This window comes from Aphelocoma coerulescens (genome assembly GCF_041296385.1).
Source record: "Aphelocoma coerulescens isolate FSJ_1873_10779 chromosome Z unlocalized genomic scaffold, UR_Acoe_1.0 ChrZ, whole genome shotgun sequence".
Taxonomy (NCBI): domain Eukaryota; kingdom Metazoa; phylum Chordata; class Aves; order Passeriformes; family Corvidae; genus Aphelocoma; species Aphelocoma coerulescens.
The window spans coordinates 41,926,418-41,945,376 of record NW_027184085.1 but is presented as its reverse complement, the minus strand read 5'-3'; the positions used below and the strand labels follow the sequence as shown (position 1 = coordinate 41,945,376).

Sequence of the window (18,959 nt, the reverse complement as noted above, 5' to 3'; positions counted from 1 at the left end):
CAAACTGTGAGCTTTGTACTTGTGCTTGTATAGCAGGAGTTCTGGTTTGCATTAACTTGGGTACAATGTGACACTGGAGGGTGAATTTCTGAGACATGATTCAGTCTGTGCTTTTTCCTGTAATCTAACTTGTGTAGTACTCCAGCACCAACAAGAACCACTACTTTTTGTGCTTATTCCTTATAAGTAGAAACCACAAAAAGATGAGGAATGCCATGCTCACTCCCTATGGCAGCTACAGAGTGGATAGAGAAAAAGGAAGTCATGGCTGACTGAAGAGTTTAAAAATAGTACCTCATTGCTGCCTGCCCCTGGGGAAGCAGTAATATGAGTGAATATAAAATTTTAAAACAGCCAAAGATATGCATGTATCAGTGGGAGAGTCAACAACACATTTACAAAAGAAAAAAAAGAGAAAAAAAGTATTTTTGCTCTAGTGCATTCGACATCTGCAAAAAATGAGGTGGCTCCTGAGTGCAAGGTGTGTGTGTAGGCATCCTGTTACACCAGTGTAATCTGATAATAAACATCTGTACCATTTTGTATCTGCTGTCTTAAAGAGTCTATATTGTCTAAAAAACCAGACACACTGGGAGGAGGAGGTTGGGAACCTTCCTCATGGTGGTGGCTGAACTTTATTGTGCATTGCTTCTCTGAATTGTCCTCTGATTGTCAGAGGGAGCATGAGGGCTTTGGGAGAGGGTTGTCTGCTGGTGCTCCTCTTTAACTTAAGCAAGTTTTTGCACAGTGGTCAGAAGAATGAGGCTTGTGCAAGCTGCTAGAACAGAAATGTAGCTGTATGCACAGAAACAGCCCAGTTTGGGGGCTTTACTGGCAACAGAGGAAATCTTGCTAAAACAAAATGACATCGATAATCTAGGTTTTTATACCCAACTATGGATATAAAGGTGTGTCAATACTAGGGAAAAATAAGGAAACATTGACTCTAGATAGGTATCTTTTGAGAAAAGAAACATCAAACCAAGCCAAACAGTCAATTTACATCTGCTCAAGTAGAAAAAAGACAAAAATGCCCCAAAGTGCTGCTCTTTGACAAGCTCAGTGAGCTTGTATCTCTCAAGCATTTCTTGATGTATCCATGCAGTTTTTTTGTTATCTTCTAGAACTATCACTGAAAACCAACATTATTAATTCTTGCCAGCTAGTCTCAGCCTCAGATTACTGCAGGTGGAACCTGATACACCAGTCAGAGAGAAACCATTCGGTAACACTGGTGAAATCTGCACATAAATTAGAACAAGATATGAAGATACAGCTACAATGGCTGTGTGGTAAAAAGTGAGGACAAGTCATTATTGAACTCAAGTACGAAAGAATTACACAAAATACATGTGCATGTGTGTTTAAGTGTGTAATGTTTTTAAAGGAAAATCTTCAAGCTGTTCAAGAGACAGCTATTAAAGTTCTCTGCTACCTCTTTTGCTGCTTGGTCATGCAATTATAGTCTTGGCACTCTTGCTGTTGCTGAAACCGGCACAATTACTCTTTATTAAAGCAGGAAGGAGAAAGAACAGATGTTGATGTCAATGCAGCCACTGGCAGGTGGCAATGTAACAAGACAGTGTCATTGAACTGTTCTTTGCAAAATCTTTTCTATTTTTTTCTGTCGTTGCAGAAATGTGTTGCATTTCTAACATGGCAGAGGCACGGGGAGCCCAGCACTCAGCTGATCTCTCTGACACATGGCGCACGCTAGGCGGGCAGTGTAGCTGCAGGGGCATGGCAGTGGCATTCCTCCACAAGTACTTTGACACAATTAAGCAAGACATGGACCTAACAGTTTCTTAACCTGACATTTTAAGGCATTTGCAATGGTCGACAGACAAGGGGAGTTAATGATCTCTGCACATTTACACTGGACTGGTCATCCAGGGGCTATTTACATTTGAAGTCATGAATTTTAATGGACAGTAGTGTAATGCTTTCCCCAGCTGCTTCTTGTTTCCTCTCTTCTCTTGTTATCAAGAAATGTGCACACCTCTACTGCTTCAGGGAAGCAGTGGTTATACTACATGGAGAGTTATGTGCCAAGGAACCCAGTGAGCCTTCGTCTCAATTATCACATATGTGACAGAAAAGAAAAAAGTACCTATTTGGAGACAGATGCACATCTCTAGCCTGACTTCAGGGAAGTCTGAGTGATTGGACAATTGTTGTTCTCAGGATTTATGTTACATCTCTCTGTTTTTTAACAGGAATCTTTTTTTTCTTCTTCTTCTGCATGCCTTTCAGTCCTTCTGTCCTCACTAAACTCAGGACTGGTAATTAAAATAGCTTGCTTAATGTTTCCCTGTATTATTCAATCCATATGGCACCCTCACTCCCTTCTAGGCATGTGTGGGGCGTGGTCTGTATCTTTCTGTGTGCAATCTCTCACTGCTGCGGTTGCATAAAGACAGCGAGTCTCAGAAGCCTTTGTTCATCATCCACAGCTGACCATTCACAATATAAATTAATGATGATTTGTCCTCACATGCAACACTGCTTCACAGCAAGGAGCAAAGAGAATGTGTCCTCCGTAACACACAGGCACAACAACAGCCGGGGCAGAGTGGAGAGTGCCAGAAATGGCCAGACAAGTGCTTCACTCCAACTGTGTTCAGGCATTGCCATCTCCTGGCAGGGCTGGGGCGAGGACACACTGCTGCCTTGGTGCACATCCTGGCCGTACAGACCACTTGCAGATGGGTCGTCAGCAAACTGGTAGTGCTGACTGTGACGACTTCAGGGGTGAAAATTATGGGTATTTCTTACTGTCTGATTAAAGGTTCCCTTTTTGCACAGAGTCAGAAGCAAGGACAGGCTGGACAGGGCTCTTAAGATGTCTGGGTGTGTCTTTATGGGAAAAGGCACATGGCTTCTCATGCTTCAAAAAGCTCAGTGATCTTGTAAATTTGAGCCCTAACCAAAGGAGTAATCAGACTGTTTTCCTCCAGTGAAAAGCCCGCTTAGCCTGTCCTTCTGCTTACCTGGTCCTTCTCCACCAGCCTCCCAAACTACATGCTGCAGTTTTCTACTCCTTAACTCTGTCATGACAATTACTTGTGGACCTACACCACCAAGTAGCATTTCTGAGACAAGTCAATCTAAAAATAGACAACCAGGTCCAGCCAGCCAAAAGACAAAAAGTCCCTTCATACCGGTTCGTGCAGTCCCACAAGTGGGAAGGTGCAACAATTAGGACAGATTTGCTACGCAGGAAAACCATCACAGCAGAACAGAGTCAGTCAGTCACTGACTGATCGCCTCAAAGGTAAGCACCTGCTTGAAGAGATGCCTATCTTTCTGCCTTTCTTGTTTATTATTCAAATTCACATTCACACTGATCTAGTCTTAGCTTTCCTGAGAACCTGAGTATGCAAAAAAAGCTAAATGAGAATAAGATACTGCTGTTTTTATTTTAGAATACCTAGAACAGCTGTCTGTATCTATGAGGGAGGCTCCATGTCATATAACGTGACTTAAATCCTGCATAGCTGACATCTGTAAGGCACAAATTCTTAGCTAGCTGATATACTACACTGACTCCTGGCACCTCTAATCTTCCAGTATTGTTAAATAACAATAATATAATTAACTATAATTAACAACAGTATTGTTGTAAAGCACTTTGAAGACTTAGATGCAATAACAACATGCATATTTTGGGAACTTCCTGCTATTCCCGAATTGCTCCAAAAGCAGCTCAGGCTTCATTGGGCTTGTCTGTCCTGTTGGGTACCTTTCACTGCCAACAGGAAAGACTCAATCTTCCAGAAAAGTCACAGTAACTCAGTACATATACATACTCTGCACAGCATCAGGACTTTTTACAAAGCATGTAATTATGAAAGGATTCTTGTTAAAACAGCATATTTTGTAAAAGTATCTTTAATTAAAATGTTAAAACCTAATCCATTTATTTCACAATACTTTATATTCTCATCGTAAACTTATTATGTAATAGTGAAGTTAAAAATAATCAAGTAACTCCAGAAAGTGATGTTGACATTCACTCAGAAGAGAGAAGGCGACATAATCCTCCAGGTTTGTTGTATCAGACATCACTTTTAAAAAGCATGAGAGATACAGAGTAATGTATCTCTCATTCTGGGAAATTGAGTACTGTCACTCGCTGGTTCATAGAGATTTGTGCAATTTGTTTATAACTAATATCCCCATAAATGTACTAATTGCACATGTAGAGATAACAAATTCTCTGCAACATAGCTAAAGTGACAAAACACCTACATATAACTATGGCTAACTTCTACACAAGCTGGTCTTGTAGAAAAGTGTTTCTTAAAAACAAGACAAAAAATAAATCATCTCCAAGGTAAGTCATGTTTGGTCACATTTGAAATACGGTCTATTGCACTCAGTATCTTTCAGTAGCCTGTGGTGTCTTGCAGTGGATGGCCAAGACTAAACTACCAAAAGTCACCAGGTATTATTTAACAAATAGACCATAAACTTAGTAAAAAGACAAAAACCCCAGTAGCTTCTACATTTGTTTATAGTCCTGTCATTTATGAAAATTATTTCACACTTTCTCAGTTAATTGCTCACACAGTTTCATTGCTAGAGAAAAAAATACCACTGCATCTCTAAGAATACCCTGTTCACACAAAAATTAAACATGTATACTCTAACCAGCCATATGCAATAAATATATCTAACTCTAAATCTTATTCTTTATATTCTTCTAAAATCTCTGTATCTAGCAGACAAAATGTATGTAGATTCCTGAGATATACGCAAATGACAATGAAGTAGCTTCTTGTGAGTAGTAAGTGATAGAAATGTTGATATTGATAATATTTAAAATGACATTGAGCAAGCAAAGCCTAAGGGTAAAAACAGAATCAGAAGTTGATTATATTATTTGTTATTGCTATTACTATACTTCCAATTTAATGGAGATGCACACTACATTACAGAAGAGTGATAAAGCAAACGCCTTTTCCTGAGATGCCCACAGGGATTGATAACAGGACAAATACTAAGATTTTGGAGCAGACAAAAGTAATGTTGTCATGCATATGCCCATTATAAAATATTTGAACTACAAGTGAAATTTAACTTTAGAGGTGATAAGGTGTGGTGAAACTCTCACAGATGCTTTTTAAGAAAGGTCTGAAGAAAAGATAGAAATGATTGCTGCTCAAAACACAACACAAGGAGCTATGGTATATCCTAATAGATACATAGAAAAGGTATGTCTGGAGAAGGATGAAAAAAGCACAGAGAAAGGTTAAGTGCTGCTCCATCAAAGGTGTATTTTCAGGAATGCACTATTGGAGTTTATGCTAAAATACAGAATCATCTTAGGTGCTGATATGTTTTCTTCCAAGACAAGATCAAGCCTCTGAGTTCCCAGTTTTCACTGGGGGAAAAAGTAACTCCCTGAGGAACAGCTGGGCTCCACACATGACATGAGGAACAAAAGATGGTAATATTTAAAGGATGTGGTGATGTTAGAAAGTCAAAACTCCTGATTCCCCCCTGCCTACTTTACTACTAAGAAGAATGTGATTTGGTTTAAAGGGGCTTGGTGATAAAATCAAACACACCATCAGTCAAAGCAACTGACACACTTGCACAGTGAATTTGCTTCACAGTGAGAAATTTTTACACTATTCTTCCTTGAGGAAAGAGAAGGCTGGAACAACTCAATAGATTTAAAGGCTAAGAATATTAAAGAGAAGAATCTAAATTCCTATGTGCATTCCAATACAGGAGAGGAAGAGGGCTCAAAGTCATTAAGTAGGTTTTACAGGAACTGCAAAACGTAATGCTAGTAAATCTGAAAATAAAATGAAATGGAATGTAGCGAAAGTGTAAGTATCTACTCTAGCATCCTTGCTGCTCACTTTGAGACTGTTACACTTCCAATACTCTTTTGGGGCTGGGTTTTGTGCAGAAAGTGAGAAAAGGCAACCTTATAGACACAAGGCTCAGCTTTGAACTTTGCAGGTTGAAAATGGAAGTACAAAAATCAAGATTGCTTGGTTTTGGAAAATGAGCTGCTTCTCAGAGGGTGCTGGCTGGAGATAAGGAAGCTGCTGTTCTCCATGCTGTTAGTGGGAGATGTCATAATAGTAGTTACGTAACCTCATCTCAACTGCAACAAATCCTGGTCGGTCGTCAACACTGTGGAAAGATGACAAATGTCACTGCACAGGAAGGAGAGAGCTGTCAAGGTGCATGGGCCTTATTGCCCTTGGGACTCTACCTCACTGATAGCTCATCTGGAGATGCTCACAATATTTTCAGACTACCAAAATCATGCTACAAAATTAATACCAAGTGGCAAATACTACTGCAGAGCATCCAGTCAGTGGATTTACTATCATGCCTGTTACTTTGTGATTGGTAAAGGTAATAGAAGAAAGACATGGTAAATCAGCTCAATTTAATTTTCTACTTCATTTACTTTATTAATAGTCTGGAGAAAAGAATATTTGCCATGCAATATCTGCCTTATAATGGGTAGTACCATCACACAGAGTAGTTAGAACCCCTGAGAGGAGTCTACCCACACACTATATGACTGTACCATCTTTCTTGTATATCTGCAATTGTATCTTTATTTGGAGAACAGAATTAAACTGACAACAAGCCCTTACAATTTTACATATTGAGATAGTTACTCTGCCTGACCTGAACCTTCTTTTTAAAATTTATTTTCTTTCCAATAATAAAGATATATGAGTACAAAAAATAAAAATCAGCATGCTTTATGATATGTTTGTTAATAATAACCTGATCGCTTTCACTGGAGAACTGTTAGAGCATTCTTTTAGTCAAGCCAAAAGGCAGGAATTACTTTTTAGTTGCACATTCGTTCTAGAGTACTAGGTTTAATAAAGTTAACAAAGAAGCAAGGTACCTAAAAATGAAGCACTACAGCTTCTTAATGTAGACCTTTGTTGGACAGGTCTATTCTCCAGATGGTGAACTGGAAGAATAAGTGACCTTACAGTCACTTTGGGTGCTTTCTGGAGTCTTCCTATAGCTAAAAGTAACTCCAGCAAAATAGTTTAAAACAGTAAATCATAAAACCATTTTAATACATTTTTGCAGTATACTAATTAAAAAAATCAGGGAGGCTTTGTTTTTTTCTATAGTACATAATTCTAATTTCTAAATGGTTAAGAAACAGAAAAAAAAATGTTTCTGACATATCAGGTATGACCTGAAAAGACGGTTTACCTCTCGCTGATAAGAAGTCAGCGTGGGATACAATTTCAATATATTCAGTTACAAGAGAAGAGAAAAATAGCTCAAAAAAATTAAATATTGAGGAATGGAATAAACATTTTGGCAATATGACTTTGAAATTTCAGTAAAGCTAAAGCCTTGGAAATGAAAATTAAACAAAACACAATCCCAAATGAAACAAAAATATTTGCTTAATTTCAAACTTTCTTTTCAAAATGCATTAGACTGACCTTTTTGTGGACTTCCTTTTTTTTGATACCCTGTATTCTGTATATAACTGTTTCAGCAAACTCTGTTCTACAAAATTGGCTTTTTGTAGTACATGCTGCAACTCAGATAATTTTCACCTGAAAGTCCAATTGACTCTTTAGCTTGAGTATGGTTGTAAGCTGAACTCCAGCTCAAAAGATGTATTTTGAAATAACTCCCACCCACCCCCTTTCTGGCTATTAACCATATAGATTAAAATGTTCTTCTATCAAAAGAGAAACCCTTCACACTCACTTGTATGTCCAACACAACTTCATTAGACTATAGACTTCTGTTGGACAGACTTCAGGACGTTCCATTCTTTCTCCTCTTTCAATCATCTGTGCAACTTCACCACCTTTCATTCCCTGGAACAGGTTGACCAGAACAGTCAGTCATCCAAGTTGCAAATAATTACAGCACACATGACAGCATAAATCAAACAGAGGCCTGGATTTGATTTTTGGGCTATGCTTTGACTCATTTGTTGCAACAACTCCTTTTAGTTAGGAAAAGATATTGGTTCAAATTTGCTCCGAATTTTTACAGATAAAACAAGGCAAAATACAACCACTCACCTTATATGGCTTTTGTCCATAAGAGAAAGCTTCCCACATTAAAACCCCAAAGCTCCAGACATCACTTTTGCTAGAAAATTTGTAGAAATTCATGCATTCTGGAGCATACCATTTGACTGGCCATTTTCCATGACTTTGTGCCTAAAATATGTCATAACCGAAAGGAAAAATCAGGCTAGATACAACGATTAGTAGTAAACACAACCTGAATGCACATAATTCATGTTAACTTAGATCTGCACACATTTGTACTAAGTACCATAACATTTCTTATGCAGTTAGCATTAGAGAGAATGAGTAACAACTTCAAAAGTGTTACAAAATTGTTACTAATCTTCAACTTTCAAAATAATGCATTGAAATGAAAACTATGGTAAAAAAAAAGGCTTAGCTAGATGACTTGGAGTCATGTTCTTAGTGACATTTAATTTAAAGTTGCTCTTTAAAAATAGTTTTTTCCATTTGGCTCTCCACAAAGGGTAAGAGAGACATGTCCAGGTGGTTGAAGTGGGTGCTCTATATCAAAGCACAGTGACTGCCTTCTGGCAAACTGCAGTTTACCTGAATTATGCTGTAATGCTGCATTATGCCCACTGAAGTGTCAACCTATATGAGCACAGTGCTAGATCTAGTGACAGGACCCTACTGCATCCTGTGGAGCTGTAAAGAAAATGGACTTTTGATACTAATTCTCAAGGCTCTGAGGCTGGGATTGACAAGCTTCTCTGGCTAGGCTGGTGGCAGTGATTTAAGATGCCTTTTCTGGCAGCAGTTACTACTATTCCTATACAGGAAGGTCATCAGAAGGGAGCATGTGCTTGCTCCTCCTCTGCAGTGTTTCATGGGTAGGATTATTAGTTTCAAAGAGCTGATAAAAGGGCACAGACAGAAGGAAGAAGTAATTTTAATTGCAAGAGGGATATACCAGGAAAACAAATACAGGCATGTAACAGCCTTTATCTCTCACCTTTTACCTTATTAAATGATGCAATTATTTTAATCATTTTGGCTGTACAGAGGTCCAGTGAATTTAAAACCAAGATAAACAAATTTTGCTTAGGTTACTTTATTATTTAACAATGCTATTCTCTCAAAAACCTTCCCTAATTCTGCTCTATAAGACAATGTATTAGTGCTAGCCTCGATTTTCCTTGGACATGGCAAGAACTGTTTTGCAACAAATACATTTTCCCCCTTTTATATAAGGTTAGTATCTCATTTCCACAATAACTTTCAATCTTCTAATGACAAATGTACCAAAAGTAAATGAAAATAGACAAGTAAAAAGAGGAATGAGCTTTTCCCTCCCTACATGTCTCTAAATGTTGATCATGTATTTTGAATTTGGCAATCTAGTATCAGGCTATAAAACAATGAATGACACATAATATTTCAGATTTTCAACTTGCAAAACCAATTGCATTTCAACTGAAAATATCTTTATTAAGCTATGTTACTACACAGCTTCCATGTTGGGTTCAAACCTTACCTTGTAATAATTTTCATCAGCACTAAGAGCTTTAGAAAGTCCAAAGTCACTAATTTTGGCGTAATGTTGGGTGACTAATAGCACATTTCTTGCAGCCAGATCCCTATGAACAAAATTATTCTCCTCCAGGTATTTCATCCCCATGGAAACCTGATGTACCAGCTCTGTTATATTCTTCTCTGTGACATGTCTGAAAATGACAATTGAATTTTAAAGAGGTCAGTAGCTCATTTTCCTGACTTTTCATGGAGTTCAAACACAAATCTCTACTTTGAACTTGTCCACATTACACTGGAACCTGATCCACTTACATTCAGCTAAGCTTCAATTAGAAAAGGCAGTCTAGGCTCCTGTCCTGGGCAAGATGCTGTGCTATCACATCAATAAAGGAGAAATTGAAGGATATGTGAAAATTCTCTCATTTATTGAAAATACACTATTTTGGTAGAAATATTTGACAGTTCAGAAACATGTTTCAGTGAAAAATAACTACAATCATTAATTATTACAGTGACAACATATCAATTTTAATTGTCCATAAAGAAAAATAAAAAATAAAAGAAAGGACCTGTATCCTATGGAATGGAATCAAAGTTCACATACCTATTTTTTTGCAAAAATTTGTTCAATGGCCCAAGTTCAGCCATCTCCATTACCAACATCCAGGCCTCAGCTTCACATATACCTATCATTCGGACAATATATGGGTTATCCAGTTGCTGCATTACATTTGCTTCTCTCAGTAATTCATCCTTTATGGCTGGATCATTACTCTCGTTCTTCAGAATTTTTACAGCCACAGGCTTGGCACCCCTGCAAAAGAGAATCCAGTTCTGGGACTAGTTGCTAAAAAATCTGTGCACTAATGCACACAGTCTTCATCAGATGTTTCCATTCACATAATACAAATTGGGACAAAAGACACAATTGACACTCAGAGGAGAAAAAAAACAGGCATAACAGGAACATCTCTCTATCAAATGCTCAGGAGACAGCTAAGCAAAAGAGCAAGAATGAAAAGAACCTGAGATAATTACAGATTGTCATAAAAATGCCTCAAGAAGCCTGAAAAAAAGCATACCAGACAAAATTTTCTTGTCCACTCTGGCAAGAATGGCATAAAGCTCTTCTGGCAAGAAAAACTATAAAGAGCTTTCTAAGCACTGGAGTGTTTTGGAGGTGAGACTGGAACATGCAGCGTTGCCAGGCCTCAAGGCAGTGCTCTGAAATCCTGAGAATCTAAGCCTACTTCTGCAACCTCCCATTCACACAGCAAACTGAAGGAGTGACTGATGAGATCAACAAAGCTCAAGTGTGAAACAAGATTAAAAAATACACAAGCCAAGATCAGAGCCCTTCAAATCCCTACAGCCTATATTGGAAAAATAAAAATCCTTCCTGCTTCTGAAAACCCTGGTTAAAGAAATCCCTCCAACTTCAAGAGATGGGAGTGTGTACATAATCAGTCCATGCACATAAACAGCATACTGATAACATTTTACTACGAAAATGCATGAAGTCAAGTTCAAACAGGGTCTGTTCCTACGGACATGACATGGTAAAAAATGATACAACATGTTCTGTCTCCTTGAAAATCAACATTCCAGCTTCAGGAAACTGGTATTTATCACACTTACTTTAGGCAAAGCTCTCTTTGCTATAGGTAAACTGTCCATGGCACTCTACACGTTTTCTGACAGAGATGTTGTGCAGATGGGAAATACTGTGTAGTATTTGTACTTTTGCAAACTATGGAGGAATACAGTGGAATTCCCACTCTACTATCCCCATCAGGAGAGAATACAGCCATAAGCAGCATTTCGCACTTTACAGACTGAGTGCACACATGTACGTTCAAAGAGAGAAACTGGTGAATATTAGCCCAAATTAGTTACGGTCTGTCACCCCAAATGACGTGCAAAGATTACTGCTGGTCCAAAAAGTAAAGGCTAGAATTTTTACGTATTAGATTCCGTGAAAATAGAAGGCAACACTCACTTTTTCATCCTATAGAACCCTTTCTTTACAGTACCAAAGTTGCCAGAGCCAAGTTCACCCTCCTCCAAAGTTAACAATTTCCTGTCAAGAGTGACATTTTTGGGTTTAATTTCATCTGGATCAGCATATGGACTTTCATAGACCTCAGTATCCATGGGTAAGGCTTCTCTCTGATCACCTGCAGTTCAAACAATGAAAACATAAGACATGGTTTTAGACATTTTTGCTGCCACAGCTAATATATTCACCTTTTCTATGTTCAAGATCATCAGTGTGTTTGACTTGTAAGGGCATTATAAAGAAACCACATATATATAGTCCACATAGCCCATTATAAGCATTTTAGAACACACCAAAAGACAGTGGCCTCCCCCTGGTGACATGCTGTAACTACTGAATATCTGTGCCGGGTGAAACCAGGATATTCCTTGACAGAAGGAGGGTTAAAAGTTGGCCCTTCTCCTTAGTACTTCCCATTAGTTACCTCACATAGTTCTTCACTCAGAATGCTGCCTTACATGTACTTCATTCTTAGGCACCTTGCTTTAATTGCATTATGCTTGGCACTGTGGATGCAACAATTCTTTTTATGATGTGCAAGGATATAGTTTTTAGAGTCAAGGAAATAATAATATTCCACTTCAAAATGGAAAAAGGGTTTCTGCTAAAAGATTTTTGTTATAGATGGTGAAATCTGACATTTTCAGCTACCAGGACTGAGTTATGATAGTGGCTACACCAATATGTAACAGAATGTGAAATATATGCAAAAAAAAAAAGAAATATGGATTGAGAGAGATCTCTGCCATAAAGAAGAAAATTGCATTAATGCTATATATTACTCTGCCTACCTCTTTCTGCTCCTGTAATACCTCTGTTCCTTTGCAGCACATAAGGATTAAAAGGTGCTTCTTCTTGTGGGTGGCTAATAGTTGACTGAAGCTGTAGCACACAAATAAAGTTTTTCTGTTTAACAATGAATAGGTAAGTCAAAAGCACTTTTTTCCCCCAAGGATTTTGGCATAATGATTGCAAGACACCCATAGGTAAGAATCAGAAAGAAAGGGATCCAGAAGAGGTTATTTCATTCCGGAGGCTATTGTTAGAGCAGGCTAAAAGCATAGAAAGATATTACAAATATTTCAGACCATTAGATAAGAGAGAATTAACTGTAGTGGGTCATGCACAAATCTTATTCTGCAGATATTAAATTTACATGCTCTTTTCAAATTTGCCATGTAACACAAATAGTCAGAAGGATTTCCTTCCTCCTTCTTCAAGTTATCTCTCCCCCTATCTAGGCAACAGAGAAATTGCTAGCAAAAATGGAAACAAAAAACAATTTCCTGTTTCACTTGTGGATATTACAGAGGGACTCTATTTTAAAGAAGTGGAAGAAACTGGAGTAAAAAGTTACTACTTTAATAGGCTTGTGTAACCATCAGGGACAAACATAATGGACCAGGTATTAGGACATCTGCTCTAAGGAGGGAGAAGATTACCCAATTAATTAAGCATCTGGTTCAAATACGATTCCTCTGCCTTTACTCTTGTCAGAGAAATAATATGTAGTACACAAACCATCTCATCCATTGTTTGTTCTGGAACTCTTCACCTGGGTATGGCACAATGAAGTACACAGATGAGGGAAACTACTAATCTGGTCGCTTCTGTTTGTGAGCTGTTGGGAACACGGGAATTACAGAACCTATTTCTGCACATTAGCTTCAAGTAAAGAGAAACAAAGCTCTGGTGGAAGGCGTCCTTGCCCATAGCAAAAGGAATGTCACAAAATGATCTTTAAGGTCCTTTCCAACATAAACCATTCTGTGAAGTTTCCTCTAGTGAACTATTGGATGCAATAGAAGTTTTATCGTTTGGAAACTGCATTTAGTAGGGGGAACACCGGACCTGGGAACTACAGACCTTGAAATCATGATGTTATCTGCCCAGTTGGCTGAAATAGAAAAGGTTTCACTACACAGATTTTACTGCAAACCATGTGTAGGAAGCCAGTTTTCAGCAATATTCTGGCCTAGTGAGATGAGCACAGTGAAATCAGGCACAGTAAGGGTAATGTTTCTGACTTGAATTGCTTAGTATTTGGAACAGTGTTAAAGGGCCATTTACTGTCAAGGCAAATCACAAAACTCCGGAGAGTTCTGGGATACATCAAGGAACAAACTGTCTGATCTATCATACCTGAGAACAAGGGAGGCAAATGAAGGTATAAACCAAGATCCTCAGCTCTAGTTTTGTTTTTCTAGACTGATTCACCCTGGCAGCTTTCCAAGACCTGTGTCACTATTTTATACAGGTAATTCACTAACCCAAAACCCCCATTAAGACTGGAAGTCAACTTTTAACTGGCCAAATGTAATTAACATACACCAAATTTGAACACCTCAGGAATCCATTCACTAGTGAAGAACAGCTGGTAAAAACATAGCTCTGGCCAAGACCTAGATGAGTCCTTAAATTTGACATCAGACATTTCTGCTCTTTGCAGTTCAAGAACAACAACAACAACAAAAAAATCAGAAAGGATTGAATGCTCTTGCTCAGCAACTGCATTAAAAAAATAAGTACATAAATTCCATGCTTGCAAATAAAGCTCTGCAGCTGTGAATTGGAAATCACACAGTGACACCAAATACAACAAAGTGGGTTCTCTTTCTCAGGGAGCTGCTCATGTTTAAGAAGAATCATAGTGTCTTGTTTATCATTACTTAACTTGGTTAATATATGTAGAATGTTATTTCTAATTGTTGCAGATGGATTCAATAGCTTAGTAATGTCTTTTTCATTAATATTCTTTCTTTCCTGTCTGGAAGGAAATGGGCTACCCTGGACAAAGAGAAGCCTGAGGTTCTCCAGACTTCTGTGCCTCCGTATTCAATGGCAAGTTCTGTAGCCACATTGTCCAAGCTGAGAAAGGAAAATGCAGGGACAGGGAGAATGAACCCTAAGTCCACTGAATGGACTTAAGAATGAACACTTAAGTCCTAAGGAGAGGATCAGGTCTGTGGTCATCTAAGGAAACTGAATGTGCACAAGCCCATGGAACCAATGAGATTCATTTGAGGGTACTGAGGGAGCTGTCAGACAAAGTTGTTAAGCCACTGTCATTTTTGAAAAATTGTGGCAGTGAGGTCAAGTCTCTGATGACTGGATAAAGGGAAACATGACTCCCATTTTTAAAACGGGGAAAGCAGAAGACCGAGGGAACTACAGAGCAGTGAGTCTTACCTTTGTACCAGACAAGGTCAGGAAGCAGATGGTCCTGAAAACTATGCTAAGTCACATGGAGAAAAAAGGGGCGTTTGGTAACAGCCAACACGACTTTCCTAAGGGGAAATCATACCCAACAAATTTGGTGACCTTCTATGACAGGGCTACAGCACTGGTGAATGGGGCAGAGCAGCTGACATTGTCTATTTGGGTTTATGCAAAGTGTTTGACACTGTTCTGTATGACATCCTTGTCCCTAAACTGGAGAGAGATGGGTTTGATGGATGAACCACTCGGTGGATAAAGAATTGGCTGGATAATCACACGTGAAAAGTGGTGGTCAAGGACTCAAGGTCCATGTGGAGACCAGTGATAAGTGGTGTCCTGCAGGGACAGTACTGGGGCCGATGCTACTCAGCATCTTTGTCGGTCACACGGACAGTGGGATTGAGTGCAGCCTCAGCAAGTTCATTGATGGCACTAAGCTGTGTGATGCAGTCACACTGAAGGGAAGGGATGGCATCCAGAGGGACCTGGACAGGCTTGAGAGGTGGGCCTGTGTGAAATTCATGACCTTCAACAAGCCCAAGTGCAAAGTCCTGTATCTGAGTCAGGGCGATCCCAGACACATCTACAGGTTGGGCAGAGAAGTGATTGAGAGCAGCCCTGAGACAAGGACTTGGGGGTTATGAAAAAGTTCACATCCAAAGCCGCTTGACCAGAAAAGTGAGGGAGGAGATTCTGCTCCTTAACTCCACTATGGTGAGACCCGACCTGGAGTGCTGCATCCAACTCTGGTGCCCCTACCATGGGAAGGACATGGAATTGATGAAGCAAGTCCAGAGGAGGCCACAAAGTTGATCAAGGGACTGGACCATCTACCCTACAAAGACAGGCTGAGGAATTTGGGGCTGTTCACTCTGGAGAAGAGAAGGTTGTGTGGAGACCCCATAGCAACATTCCAGGATCTGAAAGGGGCCTACAGAGAAGTTGGAGGGGGACCCTTCATTGGGAATTGTAGTGATAGGACAAGGAATAATCGGTATGAACTAAAAGAGGGAGAATTCAGTTTAGATAATGGGAAGGAATTCTTTACTATGAAGGTGGTGAGGCACTGAAACAGGTTGCCAATGCCACATCCCCAGAAGTGTTCAAGGAGAGATTGGATAAGGCCTTGAACAACCTGATCTAGTGGAAGGGGTCCCTGCTCATGAGAGGAGGCTGGTACTAGATGTTCTCTAAGGTCCCTTACAAGCCTTAACATTCTATGATTCTATGATTTCTGGTTGAACTACAATTTAATATTTCACAGGCACCTTTTCAGCTCCTACTAGCAAGTTGGGAAAATTGTGCAGCACTCAGAAAACCTCAGATGTTTTTCTTTAGTCCTGCCAGTCATGTACTCACAGCATGTACCCACCTTGCGTAACTTTGAATTGGATTTTCTACCAGGAATTGGAATTTTTTTCTCTTAAAGTCAAGAAGACTGACTAGAAATGGGGCAGGAGATATGCATCCTTGCATATACAGTGATCTGAGTGATAGTAAAATAAAATTTCCTTTTTATTTAATTGTCATTTAAATGCAGAGTCCCTTCTGCCCTACACTTTTAAAACAGCAAGTTTAATTTTGTATCTATTTCTTGGATAAAAGGATCTTTTTTAATACATTTAAGGCATAGGATAACTGATTACTTCTTGTATTCTTACAAGAAACTGAGAATGGGCAAAAGGATCATGGATTTATTCAACCAGTGAAAAGGAATACAAGAAAAGAGTTCTCTAGAGGAGCCTGTTAAAAACGTGACAGATGAATGAAATGGCTCCAACTACTCTAAATCTGACTTTTACTGTACAGATTATAATTTTATAGTAAATAGTATAGTAATATTCTCATTAAGATTGTGTTCATTACGAAGACTGACTTATACACCAAGTGAAATATTCTTTCAGGTTAATAATTCTGAATTGAAAAAATGCAGACCATAAAGTAATCTTATTTTATTAAAATTTAATAGTGGAATACTGCATGACAAGCATCTCATTAGCCATAACCTCAATGAGCTTTGGCGAAGGCATCCCAGTTGCCACTAGGTGGCAGGATTTCCTTTAAATTGTCTAAATTAATTTTACACTGGTAAAACGGATAAATTTCGATCTGGATCCTAAAATTTAATACAAATAGTGCATTTGGGAAATAAAAAAAACAAAAAATCCCAGGAATGAGTAAAGATAACAAATAAAATAAGTATAATTTTTCTGGTTTACTGTCTGAAAGCTTTCGACATAGTAGAAGTGATGGTGTAATTAACCAGGTCTAAAGTAAACTCTGCTTGTTAGGGTTAACGAATGGTAAATCTTAGAATTGTTCAGAGCAGGACTTTTGTCTAGAGTCTAAAATCTGGCAGTATGATGTGGGTCTTAATATTAAGGGTTAAGTACACGTAAGTGGTGATCAAATCAGGTTTCCTAAACTATTTCCCTAAATGACTGTTTTTTCTCTGGCAATACGCTTCAGTCTCTACTCTGTGTATGTTGCCCAGAAGGCAGGAAATAGGTATTTAACAGCAGAAAGTGGCCAGAGCAAGACACAGGTTTTACCAGGTTAACAGAAAGCAGTGTGACCAAAAACATGTCTACAGAGTTCAGACCCTACACTCATTTTTCTGAATCAACCCAGAATGTGTGATAGTTTGGCATTGTATTTCAGGTGGTTTAGGGCAGATCATGAGACTGCATCTGTGTTTGTATGTGATAAACACACAATGAAAAAGTGATGTGGGTCCTCCAGGGGTACACAGCTGACAACAGCTGTTGGTACTTCAGCATAAAAGTGAACTGAAGCTGTAGGAAAAGAGTATTTGTTATTTATCAGGATTATCAAATACAGTATATATCAAAACACAGCCTTTCACTCCTAACAGTAGCGTACCTCTAGGGCTTTTCATGACTGCTCATTTTAGTTGAAGAGCAACTGGAAATAAATCAATAAACATAAAGAGAGACTCATGGATCGAAAGGGCCATACATGTTATTCTCAGCATGCAAACAAACTCATAGCTACATGCTTCGGAACTACATCAGTTACTGGACAGCACCATTTTCTGGCCATGTAAGAGCATTTTCACCAGGACAGGGCTGGGGTCCCCTCGGCTCCCTGGCACCTTACCAATTTTCCCATTCTGTTTGGTCTGTTGACATCTTACACTTGCCCACGTGTAAGTGAATGAATAACAAGGTTTGTGCACATAGGTTACGTAAGTATGTATTTTGTTGATTTTATTGTACCCTAAATGTACTCAGTAATAACATAATTGTGAAAGCAAAACAATTTTCTGATTAGGAAGGAGAGTAGAAATGTAATTTTGTTCTGCTATAACTGAATGGTTTTGAAAAGTAATTTATCACTTACATTTCATTTGCAGAAATACTGCGATCTGCATTAAAATATTGGTGGCCAGATATTACGTAAGAAGAGTCCCTCTACTTTTAAAACTCCTCCAAACCCATTGCTTCAGTTATAAAATCAAGCCCATAATTATGCAGGTGATTAGGATAGATGCAGAAAGCTTACGAAATCTTCACAATCTAATTGTTAGTAGTCAAGACAGCAAGCGAAAAGAGGAGGAGAAGAGAGTGAAATTAGCCGTGTAAGTATTTTTAACCGAAAAAAAGTATACGAGGCACCTTTTTGCTGCCAGCCTTTGGAAAGGTGTACGATTTGAGTCTTGAGATAATTCCACCTCCTGCCCAACTCTAGAAACCACAATGTCAAAGAGGAATAGTAAATGTGTCATGAACATAGCTAAAGGTTTTTCACAAAACAAAAATACAAGAAAAAAACACTCTCAGCTCTTCTGTTGCGTGTGCCTGCAAGTACACACATGATGCATCAAACAAACGTAGTACAGGAAATCTTAGTACTAAATTTTCATCTGTATTACTGTCAAACCATCCTGAACATGCAGACATACCTTAAAGCAGTTTTTAAATTCAAATACATTGCCCTTTCTCCAGTTCTTTATTTATAGAGTATCCTGTATATTTCTCCTTCCTCTGTCACTGGACTTTAGCCCCCTCCTCCTACCCCCAAACATATTTAGCAATGTAGATGAGTAGAAAATTTTCATGTCTGGAAGTCTGACTAATGTACTGAGCAAAATTTGAAGCACACCTTGGTCATACAACAGA

The 18,959-nt window shown here is 38.7% G+C and overlaps 1 protein-coding gene across 1 annotated transcript in view; it reads right to left on the bottom strand.

Annotated features, from left to right (window-relative positions):
- Positions 1-3,923: 3,923 nt before the first annotated feature.
- SYK (spleen associated tyrosine kinase) overlaps positions 3,924-18,959 on the bottom strand; it is a 44,097-nt gene continuing 29,061 nt past the window's right edge. Inside the window, 8 exon segments of the mRNA XM_069002228.1 lie at positions 3,924-6,153; positions 7,729-7,841; positions 8,052-8,192; positions 9,541-9,730; positions 10,144-10,353; positions 11,539-11,716; positions 12,390-12,480; positions 18,456-18,524. Of these exon segments, the coding sequence (XP_068858329.1) occupies positions 6,081-6,153; positions 7,729-7,841; positions 8,052-8,192; positions 9,541-9,730; positions 10,144-10,353; positions 11,539-11,716; positions 12,390-12,480; positions 18,456-18,524 (1,065 nt within the window). The 3' untranslated portion in view covers positions 3,924-6,080.